The sequence below is a fragment of the Bombina bombina genome, chromosome 7 (genome assembly GCF_027579735.1).
Source record: "Bombina bombina isolate aBomBom1 chromosome 7, aBomBom1.pri, whole genome shotgun sequence".
NCBI classification, from domain to species: Eukaryota; Metazoa; Chordata; class Amphibia; order Anura; family Bombinatoridae; genus Bombina; species Bombina bombina.
The window spans coordinates 554,441,275-554,459,335 of record NC_069505.1 but is presented as its reverse complement, the minus strand read 5'-3'; the positions used below and the strand labels follow the sequence as shown (position 1 = coordinate 554,459,335).

The window sequence follows — 18,061 nt, the reverse complement described above, 5'->3', positions numbered from 1 at the left end:
AGAGAGGTAGCAGAAGCTTTTTGACCTCTCCTCTGTCCAGAATAAACGACAAACAGGGAAGAAGTTTGGCGAAAATCTTTAGTTGCCTGCAAGTAGAACTTGAGGGCACGAACTACATCCAGATTGTGTAGAAGACGTTCCTTCTTTGAAGAAGGATTTGGGCACAAGGACGGAACAACAATCTCTTGATTGATGTTCCTGTTAGTGACTACCTTAGGTAAGAACCCAGGTTTAGTACGCAGAACTACCTTGTCTGAGTGAAAAATCAGATAAGGAGAATCACAATGTAAGGCTGATAACTCAGAGACTCTTCGAGCCGAGGAAATAGCCATTAAAAACAGAACTTTCCAAGATAACAATTTTATATCAATGGAATGAAGGGGTTCAAACGGAACACCCTGTAAAACGTTAAGAACTAAGTTTAAACTCCATGGCGGAGCAACAGCTTTAAACACAGGCTTGATCCTAGCTAAAGCCTGACAAAAAGCCTGGACGTCTGGATTTTCTGACAGACGCCTGTGTAGCAAGATGGACAGAGCTGAAATCTGTCCCTTTAATGAACTAGCTGATAAACCCTTTTCTAAACCTTCTTGTAGAAAAGACAATATCCTAGCGATCCTAACCTTACTCCAGGAGTAACCTTTGGATTCGCACCAGTATAGGTATTTACGCCATATTTTATGGTAAATCCTTCTGGTAACAGGCTTCCTAGCCTGTATCAGGGTATCAATAACCGACTCAGAAAAACCACGTTTTGATAAAATCAAGCGTTCAATTTCCAAGCAGTCAGCTTCAGAGAAGTTAGATTTTGATGTTTGAATGGACCCTGTATCAGAAGGTCCTGTCTTAGAGGTAGAGACCAAGGCGGACAGGATGACATGTCCACTAGATCTGCATACCAAGTCCTGCGTGGCCATGCAGGCGCTATTAGAATCACTGATGCTCTCTCCTGTTTGATTTTGGCAATCAATCGAGGAAGCAGCGGGAAGGGTGGAAACACATAAGCCATCCCGAAGTTCCAAGGTGCTGTCAAAGCATCTATCAGAACCGCTCCCGGATCCCTGGATCTGGACCCGTAGCGAGGAAGTTTGGCGTTCTGGCGAGACGCCATGAGATCTATCTCTGGTTTGCCCCAACGTCGAAGTATTTGGGCAAAGACCTCCGGATGAAGTTCCCACTCCCCCGGATGAAAAGTCTGGCGACTCAAGAAATCCGCCTCCCAGTTCTCCACTCCCGGGATGTGGATTGCTGACAGGTGGCAAGAGTGAGACTCTGCCCAGCGAATTATCCTTGATACTTCCATCATTGCTAGGGAGCTTCTTGTCCCTCCTTGATGGTTGATGTAAGCTACAGTCGTGATGTTGTCCGACTGAAACCTGATGAACCCCCGAGTTGTTAATTGGGGCCAAGCCAGAAGGGCATTGAGAACTGCTCTCAATTCCAGAATGTTTATTGGAAGGAGACTCTCCTCCTGATTCCATAGTCCCTGAGCCTTCAGAGAATTCCAGACAGCGCCCCAACCTAGTAGGCTGGCGTCTGTTGTTACAATTGTCCAGTCTGGCCTGCTGAATGGCATCCCCCTGGACAGGTGTGGCCGATAAAGCCACCATAGAAGAGAATTTCTGGTCTCTTGATTCAGATTCAGAGTAGGGGACAAATCTGAGTAATCCCCATTCCACTGACTTAGCATGCACAATTGCAGCGGTCTGAGGTGTAGGCGTGCAAAAGGTACTATGTCCATTGCCGCTACCATTAAGCCGATCACCTCCATGCATTGAGCTACTGACGGGTGTTGAATGGAATGAAGGACACGGCATGCATTTTGAAGCTTTGTTAACCTGTCTTCTGTCAGGTAAATCTTCATTTCTACAGAATCTATAAGAGTCCCCAAGAATGGAACTCTTGTGAGAGGAAAAAGAGAACTCTTCTTTTCGTTCACTTTCCATCCATGCGACCTTAGAAATGCCAGAACTAGCTCTGTATGAGACTTGGCAGTTTGAAAGCTTGAAGCTTGTATTAGAATGTCGTCTAGGTACGGAGCTACCGAAATCCCTCGCGGTCTTAGTACCGCCAGAAGGGCACCCAGAACTTTTGTGAAGATTCTTGGAGCCGTAGCCAATCCGAATGGAAGAGCTACAAACTGGTAGTGCCTGTCTAAGAAGGCAAACCTTAGATACCGGTGATGATCTTTGTGGATCGGTATGTGAAGGTAAGCATCTTTTAAATCCACTGTGGTCATGTACTGACCCTTTTGGATCATGGGTAAGATTGTCCGAATAGTTTCCATTTTGAACGATGGAACTCTTAGGAATTTGTTTAGAATCTTTAAATCTAAGATTGGCCTGAAAGTTCCCTCTTTTTTGGGAACCACAAACAGGTTTGAGTAGAACCCTTGTCCTTGTTCCGACCGCGGAACCGGATGGATCACACCCATTAATAACAGATCTTGTACACAGCGTAGAAACGCTTCTTTCTTTATCTGGTTTGTTGACAACCTTGACAGATGAAATCTCCCTCTTGGGGGAGATAATTTGAAGTCTAGAAGGTATCCCTGAGATATGATCTCTAGCGCCCAGGGATCCTGAACATCTCTTGCCCAGGCCTGGGCGAAGAGAGAAAGTCTGCCCCCCACTAGATCCGGTCCCGGATCGGGGGCTTTCGGTTCATGCTGTCTTTGGGGCAGCAGCAGGTTTCCTGGCCTGCTTGCTCTTGTTCCAGGACTGGTTAGGCTTCCAGCCTTGCCTGTAACGAGCAACAGCTCCTTCCTGTTTTGGTGCAGTGGAGGTTGATGCTGCTCCTGTTTTGAAATTCCGAAAGGGACGAAAATTAGACTGTCTAGCCTTAGCTTTGGCTTTGTCTTGAGGTAGGGCGTGGCCCTTACCTCCTGTAATGTCAGCGATAATTTCTTTCAAACCGGGCCCAAATAAAGACTGCCCCTTGAAAGGTATATTAAGTAATTTGGACTTAGAAGTAACATCAGCTGACCAGGATTTTAGCCACAGCGCCCTACGTGCCTGTATGGCGAATCCTGAGTTCTTAGCCGTAAGCTTGGTTAAATGTACTACGGCCTCCGAAATGAATGAATTAGCTAGTTTAAGGACTCTAAGCCTGTCCGTAATGTCGTCTAGCGTAGATGAACTAAGGTTCTCTTCCAGAGACTCAATCCAAAATGCTGCCGCAGCCGTAATCGGCGCGATACATGCAAGGGGTTGCAATATAAAACCTTGTTGAACAAACATTTTCTTAAGGTAACCCTCTAATTTTTTATCCATTGGATCTGAAAAAGCACAGCTATCCTCCACCGGGATAGTGGTACGCTTAGCTAAAGTAGAAACTGCTCCCTCCACCTTAGGGACCGTTTGCCATAAGTCCCGAGTGGTGGCGTCTATTGGAAACATCTTTCTAAATATTGGAGGGGGTGAGAACGGCACACCGGGTCTATCCCACTCCTTAGTAACAATTTCAGTTAGTCTCTTAGGTATAGGAAAAACGTCAGTACTCGCCGGGTACCGCAAAGTATTTATCCAACCTACACAGTTTCTCTGGTATTGCAACGGTGTTACAATCATTGAGAGCTGCTAAGACCTCCCCTAGTAATACACGGAGGTTCTCCAATTTAAATTTAAAATTTGAAATATCTGAATCCAATCTGTTTGGATCAGAACCGTCACCCACAGAATGAAGCTCTCCGTCCTCATGCTCTGCAAGCTGTGACGCAGTATCAGACATGGCCCTAGTATTGTCAGCGCACTCTGTTCTCACCCCAGAGTGATCACGCTTGCCTCTTAGTTCTGGTAATTTAGACAAAACTTCAGTCATAACAGTAGCCATATCTTGTAATGTTATCTGTAATGGCCGCCCAGATGTACTAGGCGCCATAATATCACGCACCTCCCGGGCGGGAGATGCAGGTACTGCCGCGTGAGGCGAGTTAGTCGGCATAACTCTCCCCTCGCTGTTTGGTGAAATTTGTTCACATTGTACAGATTGACTTTTATTTAAAGTAGCATCAATACAGTTAGTACATAAATTTCTATTGGGCTCCACCTTGGCATTGGAACAAATGACACAGATATCTTCCTCTGAGTCAGACATGTTTAACACACTAGCAATAAACTTGCAACTTGGTTATAATCTTTTTTAGCAAATCTACCTCCCTCCAAAGAAGTTTGAAGACCCCTGAGATCTGTCAGAGATGAACCGGATCATGCAGGAAATATAAGAGTAACTGACTGGAATTTTTGATGCGTAGCAAAGAGCGCCAAAAACGGCCCCTCCCCCTCACACACAGCAGTGAAGAGAAACGAAACTGTCACAATTAAAAGCAAACAACTGCCAAGTGGAAAATAATGCCCAAATATTTATTCACTCAGTACCTCAGCAATGTAAACGATTCTACATTCCAGCAAAAACGTTTAACATGATAAATACTTATTAAAAGGATTAGTGACTTTTAACAGAGTAGTTCCGGTGAAATACCATCCCCAGAATACTGAAGTGTATACATACATGTCATTATAACGGTATGGCAGGATTTTCTCATCAATTCCATTCAGAAAATAAAAACTGCTACATACCTCAATGCAGATTCATCTGCCCGCTGTCCCCTGATCTGAAGCTTTTACCTCCCTCAGATGGCCGAGAACAGCAATATGATCTTAACTACTCCGGTTAAAATCATAGTAAAAAAACTCTGGCAGATTCTTCCTCAAACTCTGCCAGAGAAGTAATAACACGCTCCGGTGCTATTGTAAAATAACAAACTTTTGATTGAAGTCATAAAAACTAAGTATAATCACCATAGTCCTCTCACACATCCTATCTAGTCGTTGGGTGCAAGAGAATGACTGGGACTGACGTAGAGGGGAGGAGCTATATGCAGCTCTGCTGGGTGAATCCTCTTGCATTTCCTGTTGGGGAGGAGTTATATCCCAGAAGTAATGATGACCCGTGGACTGATCACACATAACAGAAGAAAAAATCTGTTTAGGTATTTTGTTAACAGGGCTTTTATTAACATGAGATTTTGCTGTTCCATTTGCAAGGTGGGGCTTGCAATTTTAGGAACTCTAGGGGATGTCGGTTGCAAGTTTAGGAATGCCAGGAGAAGTGGCTTGCACGTTTAGGAACTCCAGGGGATGTGGCTTGCAAGTTTAGGAAGTCCAGAGAGATGTGGCTTGCAAGTTTAGGAAGTTCAGGGGATATGGATTGCAAGTTTAGGAAGTTCAGGGGATATGGATTGCAAGTTTAGGAAGTTCAGGGGATATGGATTGCAAGTTTAGGAAGTCCAGCGGCTGTGGATTGCAAGTTTAGGAACTCCAGGGGAAGTGGCTTGCACGTTTAGGAATTCCAGGGAATGTCGGTTGCAAGTTTAGGAATGCCAGGGGAAGTGGCTTGCACGTTTAGCAACTCCAGGGGATGTGGCTTGCAAGTTTAGGAAGTCCAGAGAGATGTGGCTTGCAAGTTTAGGAAGTTCAGGGGATATGGATTGCAAGTTTAGGAAGTTCAGGGGATATGGATTGCAAGTTTAGGAAGTTCAGGGGATATGGATTGCAAGTTTAAGAAGTTCAGGGGATATGGATTGCAAGTTTAGGAAGTCCGGGGGATGTGGCTTACAAGTTTAGAAAGTCCAGCGGATGTGACTTGCAAATTTAGGAAGTTAAGGGGATGTGACTTGCAAGTTTAGGAAGTTAAGGGGATGTGACTTGCAAGTTTAGGAAGTTAAGGGGATGTGACTTGCAAGTTTAGGAACTCCTGGGGATGTGGCTTGCAAGTTTAGGAAGTGCAGGGGATGTGGATTGCAAGTTTAGGAACTCCTGGGGATGCAAATTTAGGAAGTGCATGGAATGTTGCAAAGAGGGTACAGGGGCCTCAATTACTTTGAAATAGAGCTCACATTGTCTTTAATGGGACATTCAAGTGCAAATATAGCATACTCTTATTCATTATAGCATGCAAAGTTTGCACTACCAACGATTCAACCTTGTGTGTTTAACCCCTGCTGGACACAACCAGTGACTATCAGTGTCATGTGACTTCCTCTGTTAATTGGTTCACTGGCTTCACGGTAGCTGCAGCTTTACAAAAGTTACGTTCAGTTTAGCAGTCTATAGTGCAGTAATCAGTATGTTATTTGTGCAATAGAATATCTTTTTTAAGGCCTCACAAGTAGACACATTATGTTAGTTTTCAATTTAATTTATTTCTACACACATCCAATCTTCCCTATGGGAAACCATTAATCACAGATTATAACTACTCTTGTGATATATAATTGCCCAATGTGTATAGCATTATGTGGTATATATCCACCCCCTGAATGTAGCTTACTATATAATGAATCAAATTATGTGAGCATATAGACACATTTAAATAACCAAGAGAGGGGCTAGTGATGGTGGAATCGGGTTCAGACCTTTGTATTTGTCTAGGGCTCTAGCCCCAAATATTTTTGATTTATCAATGTCTGGCGGACATGATACACTGTAGCGTATCATGTCCGCCAGACATCGCTGAATGCTGACATACGCTGTTGGCATTTAACATTGCACAAGCAGTTCTGGTGAACTGCTTGTGCAATCGGCCGCTAGTAGGTGGTGTCAATCAACCCAATCATATGCGATTGGGCGGATTGATGTCCGCAGCCTCAGAGGCAGCGGACACGTTAAGGAGCAGCGGTCTTAAGACCGCTGCTTCTTAACTCCTTTTTCCGGCAAGCCTACAGGCTCGCGTGGAAACAGGGGTATTTGGCCCCATTCGGGCAGTGATAAATCGGTCCCATTGACTCAAACTCCCTGTGTTTCAGGTACTGGGATGCACTTTTGGACATGTTGTGGCCTAGATTTCAATATATCCTGGAATTAAACATTCAGAGCATCCAGAACACGGATCCCCAGAGACTGGGCAACCTCGATACAAGACCGCATTATGTGAGCTGCCTTCTTTATTCGTGTATTCTCTTTCCCTACATGTGATTGGTTATGGAATACGTTTTTTTTCTTTTCTATCGCCCCTTCTCAGATTACTCGCCGCTATGCAGAGTTTTCCTCTGCCATTTCCAGTATAAATCAGACATCTCCAAATGAGAAAACCAATGCTCTCCTGGGGAAGCTCCAGGTAAGTACCCACACAAGGTGAAATATCTGTACCTCTGTAATTCGGGTAAATTAAAGGGACGTTGTACACTAGATTTTTTTTTTTTTAGCATTAATGTTTAGTAGATGATCCATTTATACAGCCCATCTTGGAGTGTTTTTGTAACAATGTATAGTTTTGCTTATTTATTAAGAACATTGTGCTAATTTTCAGACTCCTAACCAAGCCCCACAGTGTCAGATGTATACTGATGTCTACAGACTCCTGCTGGCTCCTCTTTATGTTTTCTGTCTTTTCATATGTAGGAAGGGGGAGGTGGGGAGTGTCTGCTCTTTTTGTTTACCCAGCCCCTTTCACTGGGTGTCCCAGCCTAACCTCATCAACAGTGCTAAACTGGGAGCTTCTAGTTTTTAAAAAGTTTTATACTGGATTTTTAGATCAGCATCTGTGCATATTCTTCTTTGTCTATTACATGCAGTTAAATAAATATCCTGTAACAAATGTAGTATCATTTTTTTAAATAACCATAGCAAATATATATATTTTCTTTTGTAGGATTGTTATTTTTTTCCCCCCATTTTCTGTAATATATTTTCTTTAAAGGGATATGACACCCAAAAATGTATTTTGTGATTCAGACAGACAGTGCGTCCAATTTAAAAATAAAAATTCCAGTTGACTTTTATTATTAAATGTGCTTTGTTCCCATGATATTCTGTGTTGAAGAGATACCTAGGTAGGCATCTGGAGCCCTACATAGCAGGAAATAGTAGTGCTGCCATCTAGTGCTCTTGCATTCTAGTAGTGCTGCCATCTAGTGCTCTTGCATTCTAGTAGTGCTGCCATCTAGTGCTCTTGCATTCTAGTAGTGCTGCCATCTAGTGCTCTTGCATTCTAGTAATGCTGCCATCTAGTGCTCTTGCATTCTAATAGTGCTGCCATCTAGTGCTCTTGCATTCTAGTAGTGCTGTAATCTAGTGCTCTTGCATTCTAGTAGTGCTGCCATCTAGTGCTCTTGCATTCTAGTAGTGCTGCCATATAGTGCCCTTGCATTCTAGTAGTGCTGCCATCTAGTGCCCTTGCATTCTAGTAGTGCTGCCATCTAGTGCTCTTGCATTCTAGTAGTGCTGCCATCTAGTGCTCTTGCATTCTAGTAGTGCTGTCATCTAGTGCTCTTGCATTCTAGTAGTGCTGCCATCTAGTGCTCTTGCATTCTAGTAGTGCTGCCATCTAGCGCTCTTGCATTCTAGTAGTGCTGCCATCTAGTGCTCCAGATACCTACACGCTCCTGAGCATACCTCCCTGCTTTTCAATCAAAGATACTAAGAGAACAAATTAAATTGAGAATAAAGGTTAATTAGAAAATTAATTAAAATTGCATGCTCTATCTGAATCATAAAATAACAATTTGCTATTGAGCTGTTGTATTGACTTGTAATAAAGGTTTAAAACATACATAATATATATATATAATATAGCTATTTCTATTAAAAAATTAAAACCTTTATTACATTACCCATTATACAGCAAAGATAACAATAAAAACCTAGATACCAGTATATAAGTGGGCCCAATCCTAAAGATGGAATATATAACTAGAAGGGGACAAAAGAGGTTATGCTCTCTTAAAGTGATGGTAAATCTGAGCATTTAACAAACGCTCGGATTTACCATCACTAAAAATAAAGTGCAGTTTAAGTCATCAGTTATAAAAATTAAAAAAAAAAAGGGTTCTGTACGCACCCTTTTTGTGCCGCTGCAGCTTGCTAAACTGAGCGGCTCTGGCCGCCTACGGCACAGCTCTCTTCTACCAATATCTTAACGTTTGCACCTCTAAACCAATAGCCGTGCGTGTCAGCTGACAATGTTCTGTATGCTAGCACGGCTATTGGTTTAGAGGTGCAAACGTTAAGATATTGGTAGAAGAGAGCTGTGCCGTGGGCAGCTGGAGCTGCTGAGTTTAGCAGACTGCCGCGGCACAGTCCGGGTGAGTTTAGCAACCTTTTTATAATAACTGATTTATTTAGTGATGGTAAATCCTAGCATTTGTTAAACGCTCAGATTTAACTGCAAATGGGGAAAAATTATGTACGAAAAATTAATGTCTTCCAAAAAACAGAGACTGAAACTGTACAGATCGTAAACCTATGGGCTTAAGGACTGCAATATATATGTTATACAGGGTAACATAGGGGTCCCCCACAGTGAGGGATAGTGGTTGGAGCTGGAATATATAATATTATATATATATATATATAGTGACCTAGTAAAAATACATTTTATATATACCCGCCAAAGAAGCCAGTGAGCCGTTGTTCCTTCTCTTCTGTATTTTATTGTTTACGGACTTGTAATAAAGTGTTTGAAAAGAAACATTGATTAGGCAGAATGGCACCAAACATGAACCTTTTTACCTTTTGCGGTCAGGTGGAAGTGGAAAACTTTGTCCTTCGCATGGCAGCAGAGTTTTCATCACGGAAAGAGCAGCTCATTTTCCTGATTAATAATTACGACATGATGCTGGGTGTCCTGATGGTAAGAGTTGCTGAACAAATGAAATTAAATTATCAATTTAATTTTAGTTATCAAATTTGCTTCATTATCTTGGTATCCTTTGTTGAAGCGTAATCCTAGGTAGGCTCAGAAGCATGCCAGTGTCTTTAGAATTCACAATTTAAAACATTCCTTCAAACATTGTTGCAAATACTGTAGCCACTCTAGACACGTGCATGATCCTCAGCTCCATGAAACTACCCAGGTTTCCTTTTCAACAGAGGATACTAACAAAGCAAATTTTATCATAGAAGTAAATTTAAACTTTTGTTTTTTTTTTATTACACAATCTATCTTTAAAGGTCCATTAAAGTAAAAAAAAAGACATGCTCTAATTAGACTGTCATTTTAAGATTGTTGACCCTAGACTACTGTGTTTAACCCCCGCAAAGGGGTTAAACACACAGTAGAAATACCACTGAGGACTTGCAGAGCACTGCTGGTCCTGAGCAGAAAATATCAACAATCAGCACCCCTAGTGGCACGACTCAGATGTGGAGCTAGTGCTGCCGATCGGAACAGATGTGTTTTCTGCTCGGGAACCAGCAGTTGTTAAATTCACAGTAGTCTAGGGTCGATAGTCTTAAAATGATATTCTAGCGGATTAGGGCATGTCATTTTATGGCCCTTTCATTTTGACTTTACTGTCCCTTTAAATCATTTTAATCTCTCCCTCCGTGCTTTACTTTAATAGGAACGAGCAGCCTCAGACAGTAAAGAAGTAGATGGTTTCCAGCAACTGCTAAGTGCTCGAACGCAGGTCAGTGAGACATTATCACATAATATTAGTGCAGTTTCTGTTTTCTCGCGTCTCACATTGTTGTGATATTCTGTCACGTTCTGCCTCTCAGGAGTTTATCGAGGAACTACTGGCCCCTTCGTTTGGTGGAATGATTTCCTTCGTTAAGGAGTCAGAGGCTCTTATTGAGAAAGGCCAGCAGGAGCGACTGCGCAGCGAGGAAGGTAAGCTCAGGGCACTTCATTAAACAATTATTATTTATAACAACTTACAAAACAACAAAAATAACATGGTGTCTGGCTATTATGTTTATTAAATCATGTTAATTGTATATTACGTTTTAAAGAGTCACTGTACTTAAAGGGATAGGAAAATCAAAATTAAACTTGCATGATTCAGATAGTGCACGTAATTTCTTTCCTATGGCATGGAGAGTCCACAAATTCATTCCAATTACTAGTGGGATATTCACTCCTGGCCAGCCAGGAGGATGCAAAGAGCATCCCAGCAGAGCTGTTAAGTGTCACTTCCCTTACCCATAATCCCCAGTCATTCTCTTTGCCTTTATTACGGATGTGCGAAGATGGTGTCTGAAGAAAACTAATCCTTTAATGGGTAGTTTCCCTGCAAGCAAGGATTGGGGCAATGCTGTGTCCATGTCAATCTATTTAGTAGGAGTAATGGTGGCTTTTAACAGTTAGAAGACGGCAAAGTGGTCTTTGCTTAAATTCTAACATTATTGCTACCCCTATTATAGAAAGTCAGGGTTGGTTACTCTGTCTTTTCTTTTCTACAGTTCCCTGGCAGAAGTGGAGGAATCTGTCACACCTTAGAAGTCATTCTCTTCCTGACAGCAGGATCCACAGGTAAGTGCTTTCATTTTTAGGTTAGAAGATACCAGCACTCTAAGGGTTAATCTCTTAGTGGATTTTTATTCTTGGGATTCTCTCTCTTTATTAATATGGATTTATAACATATATTATTGGGGGCAATGCATACTATTAAAGTGGGTGTTATGAGGCTGACAGAAATTTAAGTGGAAAATAATTTTTCAGTTTAATATTTTAAAGAAGGGCTTTGAGAGATCTTAACCTTTATTGGGGCATATAAGCATTGATATGGAAAGTAGCATTAATGTGGAAGGGAATAGTTCGTTTTCGGGTGTAAAACAAATCCCTATACTTTCTCTGCTTTATTTCTTACGCAGCGTTTTTTAGCTTTATGGCGCAGTTTATTTTAGTTACGGGCACGTGACTGCTTCTCCGATCAGAGCAGAGTATATATATATATATATATATATATATATATATATATATATATATATATATATATATATATATATATATATATATATATATATATAATCCCATAGATGAGCACTTCCAGGTCAGCCTGCCAGGGTGCTAGTGAATAATGCATAAAAGTAACAAGAACTTGCGCTCACTGGTATTTCCTTCTTCCTTCGAAAACACTCATTTAATGTGACGTTTCGGAGACAGAGTATCCCCTTCCTCAGACGTGTGTATATATATATATATATATATATATATATATATATATGTATGTGTATTGCTATCCTTAGCAATGAAGGAGGTGACTCGCATTCTAGAGTGGGAGGAGTCTCACGATTGCCTCCTCTCTGCCATCCACATCCCAGGGGTTGACAACTGAGAAGCGGATTTTCTGAGCAGGCAGACCTTTCATCCTGGGGAGTAGGCTCTCCACCCAGAGGTTTTCAAAATGATAACTCTCAGATGGGGTGGTTCCAGAATTGGATTTGATGGAGTCTCATCTGAATGCCAAGTTACCAAAGTACGGTTCAAGATCAAGAGATCCTTATCCCGCTCTGATAGACGCTCTAACGGTGCCTTGGAACTTCAGTCTAGCATACCTGTTCCCCCATTTGCTCTCCTTCCTCAAGTCATTGCTCATATAAAAAAGGAGAGGGCGTCTGTGATTCTAATAGCTCCTGCCTGGCCTTGCAGGATTTGGTTTGCAGATCTGGTGAAGATGTCATCTTTTCCCCCATGGAGTTTGCCTCTACGGAGGGACCTTCTACTTCAGGGTCCCTGCCTCCATCCAAATCTAGATTCTATGAAGCTGACTGCTTGGAGATTGAACGCCTACTCTTGGCTAGGTGTGGGTTTTCTGAGAAAGTCATTGATACTATGCTTCAGGCTCATAAGCCAGTTATTCGTAATATTTACCATAAGGTATGGCGTAAATACCTGTATTGGTGTGAATCAAAGAGTGAGGGTTCCTCACATTCTTTCATTTCTTCAGGAGGTCCTGGAGAAGGGTTTGTCAGTCAGTAGACTACTCTGAAGGGTCAGATTTCTGCACTGTCTAGTTTTTTGCACAAACGTCTGGCAGATTTGCCAGATGTTCAATCTTTTGTTCAGGCCTGTGTTTAAGCCTGTTGCTCCTCCCTGGAACCTTAAAATTATTCTTAAAGTTTTACAGCAGGCTCTGTTTGTGCCTATGCATTCGGTTGATATTAAGTTATCATGGAAAGTTTTATTTTATTTCTACTTGCTATTTCTTCTGCAGAGTTTCTGAACTTTGGGCTCTGCAGTGTGATTCCCCTTACCTTATTTTTCATGCGGACAAGGCGGTTCTTCGTACTAAATTGGCATTTCTTCCCAAGGTGATGTCGGATCACAACATCAATCAAGAAATTGTTGTTCCTTTTTTTGTCTGAATTCTTCTTCTCAGAAGGAACGTCTGGATGTTGTGCGTGCTCTAAAACATTTTCTACTAGCAGCTAAAGATTTTCGACAGTCTTCTGCCCTGTTCGTGGTTTTCGCTGGAAAGCGTAAGTGTCAGAAGGCTACTTCTTTCTCTCTGGTTGAGAAGTGTTATCCGTTTTGTTTATGAGACAGCTGGACATCAGCCTCCTGAGAGAATTACAGCTCATGCCACTAGGGCTGTCTACTCTTCTTGGGCTTTCAAAAATGAATCCGCTGTGGAGCAAATCTGCAATGCGGCCACTTGGTCCTCATTCCATACCTTTTTCAAATTCTACAAATTTGGGTATTGGTTCCCACTAGTAATTGAAATTAATTTGCGGACTCTCCATGCCATAGGAAAGAAAACTAAATTTATACTTACCTGATAAATGTCTTTCTTTCCAGGCATGGAGAGTCCATGACCCCCCCTTATTTTAAGATGGCATAGTTTTTGGTATAAACCTCAGGCATCTCTATACCCTTGTGTTATCTTCTTTTTCCTTCGGCCGAATGACTGGAGATTATGGGTAAGGGAAGTGACACTTAACAGCTCTGCCTGGGTGCTCTTTGCCTCCTCCTGCTGGCCAGGAGTGAATATCCCACTAGTTATTGGAATGAATTTGTCGACTCTCCATGCCTGGAAATTTTTTTTTTTTTTTTTGAGACACCTTTAAATTAAAGGGACATTATACACTAAATTTTTCTTTGCATAAATGTTTTGTAGATGATCCATTTATATAGCCTATATAAGTTTTTTTTTTTTAAAGTGTATAGTTTTGCTTATATTTAAATAACATTGCGCAGATTTTTTAGACTCCTAACCAAGCCCCAAAGTTTTTAGGAGAAAAAAAAAAAAAAAAAAAAGATGTATACCTACTCCAGTTTGTGTAAATGGTCTTTTCATATGCAGAGGGGGTGTCTGCTATTTTTGCTATACAGCCACTTTCAGTGGGTGTCCCAGTCTAACCTCATCAACAGAGCTAAACTGGGAGCTTCTAAGTAATTTTTTTAAACGGTTTTATACTGGATTTTTAGATCAGTATCTGTGCATATTATTCTTTATAGTAGCGTCTATTGCATGCAGCTAAATGAAAATTGGTGTACACTGTCCCTTTAACTTCTATTTTCAAATGTGCTTCATTCTCTTGGTATTCCTTTTTGAAAAGGAATACACACTTATCCTACACTAGTGGGAGCTAGTTGCTGATTGGTGCCTGCACACATTTGTCTCTTGTGATTGGCTAACTAGATGCTAACTGCCAGTAGTGCAATACTGTTCCTTCAGCAAAGGATAACAAGATAATAAGAAAGTTATTTAAAATTGCATGCTCTATCCAATTAATGAAAGAACATTTTGGGGTTTAGTGTCCCTTGAAAAAGAAAAAAACTGGCATCAGTATGAAAGAGAAGCATCTAAATATCTTGTTAAGTAAATGCTGGTTCAATTTAAAGGGAAACAAATACAGATGTAATCATTGTGTTCTTCCTAATGCTCATTGGCTAATAGTCTGTGCTGATGGTCATTGGCTGATAGGTACTTCCTGCTGATGCGGATTAGTAGAAAGTACTGATAAGCCAATTAGCATAAGTAGGAACTGGACAACTGATAATGGTATATTAGTTTAAATATACTATTATACCTTTAAATTAAAAAAATATTACAGGTCACCTGATATGCTGCACATTTTTACCAAGGTAGGATTTAGATGCAGACAAAACAAAGAAAATGTATTTATACAGCAATTCTCATTAGAACACAGACAAATTTATATGATATATATATATATAGGAGCCAGTATTTTGGGGGGGTTTTATGAGCCCTGGCACCTGCGTCTTGTCAATCCCAGATGAACTTATTCAGTTGGATAACACTTTTTTTTTTTTGCAGCACGTGTGGCACTGCTGGTGCGTGGCTTTTCATCTACCTGGAAACAAGCCGTAGAGACTCTGAGCCAGGATGTCATGAGGTCATTTACTAACTTCAAGAATGGAACCAGTATAATACAGGTGAGATGGAGAGGTAGTCATTTACTGAGAAAACTTTGCTTGCTGCTTTTACTCCCATATATTGCTGGCTGCATGGGCGACTATCCTGAATGCTGCCTCCATAATGTGATAGTAATGTTAACCAACTGAATAACATATTGAGACATTGTGGAAGCCCTACCTGGCATCCAAAGGTTAACCTCCTCTCTCTTTTATCCAAAAACAACATTGTGTAGACGTTTCAGAGTAGTGAAATTTTTGCCTATGATGTTTAGGCCCTGGCTACTACTTTGTGAAGCTGTGGAATTTTTACCCTTCCCATGTACACGACACATTATTAGGAATACTCTCACCAAATTATTATGGGTACCAGGTTCAGGATGGATTCTGTGTAAGGGACAGTCCACACCAGAATTTTTGTTGTTTAAAAAGATAGATAATCCCTTTATTACCCATTCCCCAGTTTTGCAAAGCCAACACAGTTATATAAATACACTTTTTACCTCTGTGATTACCTTATATCTAAGCCTCTGCAAACTGTCCCCTTATTTAATTTCTTTTGACAGGCTTGCTCAATGTTATCTATATGAAACACATGAACTAATGCCCTCTAGTAGTCAAAATGCATTCAGATTAGAGGCAGTCTTCAAGGTCTAAGAAATTAGCATATGAACCTCCTAGATTTAGCTTTCAACTAAGAATACTAAAGAACAAAGCAAATTTGGTGGTAAAAGTAAATTGGAAAGTTGTTTAAAATGACATTCCCTATTTAAATCATGAAAGTTTTTTTTTTTTTGGTCTTGACTGTCCCTTTAAGAACTCTTGTTTAAATTGACCGTATATAGCAGGAGTTTGACATTGCTGGTACTCTAGCGGCAACAAAGGACCAGAAAACATGCCATGTAACTATTATAGCACAGGTGATACTTCGGATTTCAGCCATTGGTAGAAAATATATTCCCTTTACAATATATCACTTTTTACAATACCAAGGAACTCAACTTTAAAAAAATTTTTTTTATCATACGTAGTCATTTCAGTAGTAAAGGTGCTTAAATACATGTAATTTGTATGGTAGAATGTCTCTTTACAAGAACAATAACCCCAAAAACTAAACTGTATATTATTGTGTGTTACTGGCATAGCGACTGAAGCAGAGGACTTTTTCCTTTTTTTTTTTTTAATACAGTGGGTAGTTGTGAACCAAAAATGGTCTGGCCTCTAATCTTACATTCTTGCTTTTCAAATAAAGATAGCAAGAGAATGAAGAAAAATGAATAGACGTAAATTAGAATGTTGCTTAAAATTGCTGCTCTATCTGAATCATGAAAGAAAACAATTTGGGTTCAGTGTCCCTTTAAAGGGATATTAAACATTAATAACTGTTTTTAAAGCTAGTATTTATTGGTTAAGTGCGATCGGCAGCTTCGTTAGCTGCCGAATGCGTAAAAAGATGGTGCTCACAGCCTTTGTCTCATTTCGGAGCCGGATATCTTCGTGTTTAAGTGCAAGACACCAGCACCTGCACAAATCCAGATTTTAGTGTGTTGCACTTTCACACACAAAAAAAAGAAATCTGACTCTAAAAAGATCCGCTTTCTTCCACGTTCAGCAGCTAATGAAGTTGCCAAATGCACAGGCAAAGTATTTTTGTTGTTAAAGTATTGAGGTTATTACTCGCCTCCCTCTAGTCATGAGTGCTGTCCTGTTCAAATCGAGCTTTCACTGCATTCCAGTACTGATGTGTTTGCAGATGTGCAGCAACTCTCCTTCAGATACCTGCAGAGAAACCTAGGTTCCAAAATGTCAGCACTAATATATAGAGTGAGGTTCCTGATATGTATTTGTCACGCTAACTTAAAGGTACACTCAAGTTAAAATTAAACTTCCATGATTCAGATAGAGCATGATATTATAAACAACTTTCCAATTTACTTCCATTAACAAAATGTGGTCTTTATTTTTACACTTTGAGTCACCAGCTCCTAGTGAGCATGTGCAAGAATTCACAGAATATACGTATATACATTTGTGATTGGCTGATGGCTGTCACATGATACAGGAGGAGTGGAAATAGACATAGCTTTGAAATTTGTCAGAAAAAAAAACTACTACTTATTTGACATTCAGACTAAGTGTTAGTGCATTGTCTTTTTATGATGCATTTGTTGATTAAGCAAATTCACGGTATTTACTGGTCCTTTTAAATATATTTTTATTGCGTTTATTATGCCTAATCCAGGGGGCCCTCACGCAGTTGATCCAGTACTATCATCGTTTCCACAAGATCCTTTCCCAGCCGCCACTACGCACTCTGCCGGTTTGCTCAGAGTTAATCAATCTTCATCATCTGATGGTCGAACTCAAGAAACACAAACCCAACTTCTGAGCCAATGGACAGGACATCGCAACACATTCCAGTGTACATATTGTGTAGCCAACACTTGTGTTCCATTCTCCTGGGGGGGGGGGGGGTTCCAGTTGATATGGCTCTACTAAGACCTAACACTACAAAGGCCTCGTTTTGTAACCTACATTGACTTACAGATAGAGATCTTCAATGAAGTTACCCCACGATTATTGTGATATCATAACATGTAAAATGAGCTTATGCTGCTCCTTTCAGTTCTAAATCACCCACATTCGTAACTTATTTCTCCTTTACATCTATGTGTCCTAATAAAAAATTAAAAAAAAAAAAAGTGTCCTTTAGCTACTATGTTATACTAAATCAGGGGTTTTCAGGATAGCTGAACCGGAGCACAGGTGAAATAATCAGCCGATTAGTAAACATTGGTCTCACTCAAGGAACCCTGAAAATCTGGCCTGCTAGTCAGGCTCAAAGACAGGTTTAAAAACCCATGCTCTAAATGGATAACAGTTGATGCTAATATACCTCTATGAAGGGATTTGCAACTGTTCATAGAAGGGGTCAGATAAAGCCCTATATTAAATTATA

At 40.6% G+C, this 18,061-nt stretch overlaps 1 protein-coding gene across 1 annotated transcript in view; it reads left to right on the top strand.

The window, feature by feature from the left end:
* Positions 1-17,804, top strand: part of VPS52 (VPS52 subunit of GARP complex) — a 49,040-nt gene extending 31,236 nt beyond the window's left edge. Inside the window, exons 14-20 of the mRNA XM_053721882.1 lie at positions 6,806-6,929; positions 7,021-7,116; positions 9,523-9,630; positions 10,343-10,408; positions 10,500-10,611; positions 15,005-15,123; positions 17,345-17,804. Coding sequence (XP_053577857.1) covers positions 6,806-6,929; positions 7,021-7,116; positions 9,523-9,630; positions 10,343-10,408; positions 10,500-10,611; positions 15,005-15,123; positions 17,345-17,491 — 772 coding nt within the window. The 3' untranslated portion in view covers positions 17,492-17,804. The remainder of the gene's footprint in view (positions 1-6,805; positions 6,930-7,020; positions 7,117-9,522; positions 9,631-10,342; positions 10,409-10,499; positions 10,612-15,004; positions 15,124-17,344) is intronic.
* Positions 17,805-18,061: the final 257 nt, after the last annotated feature.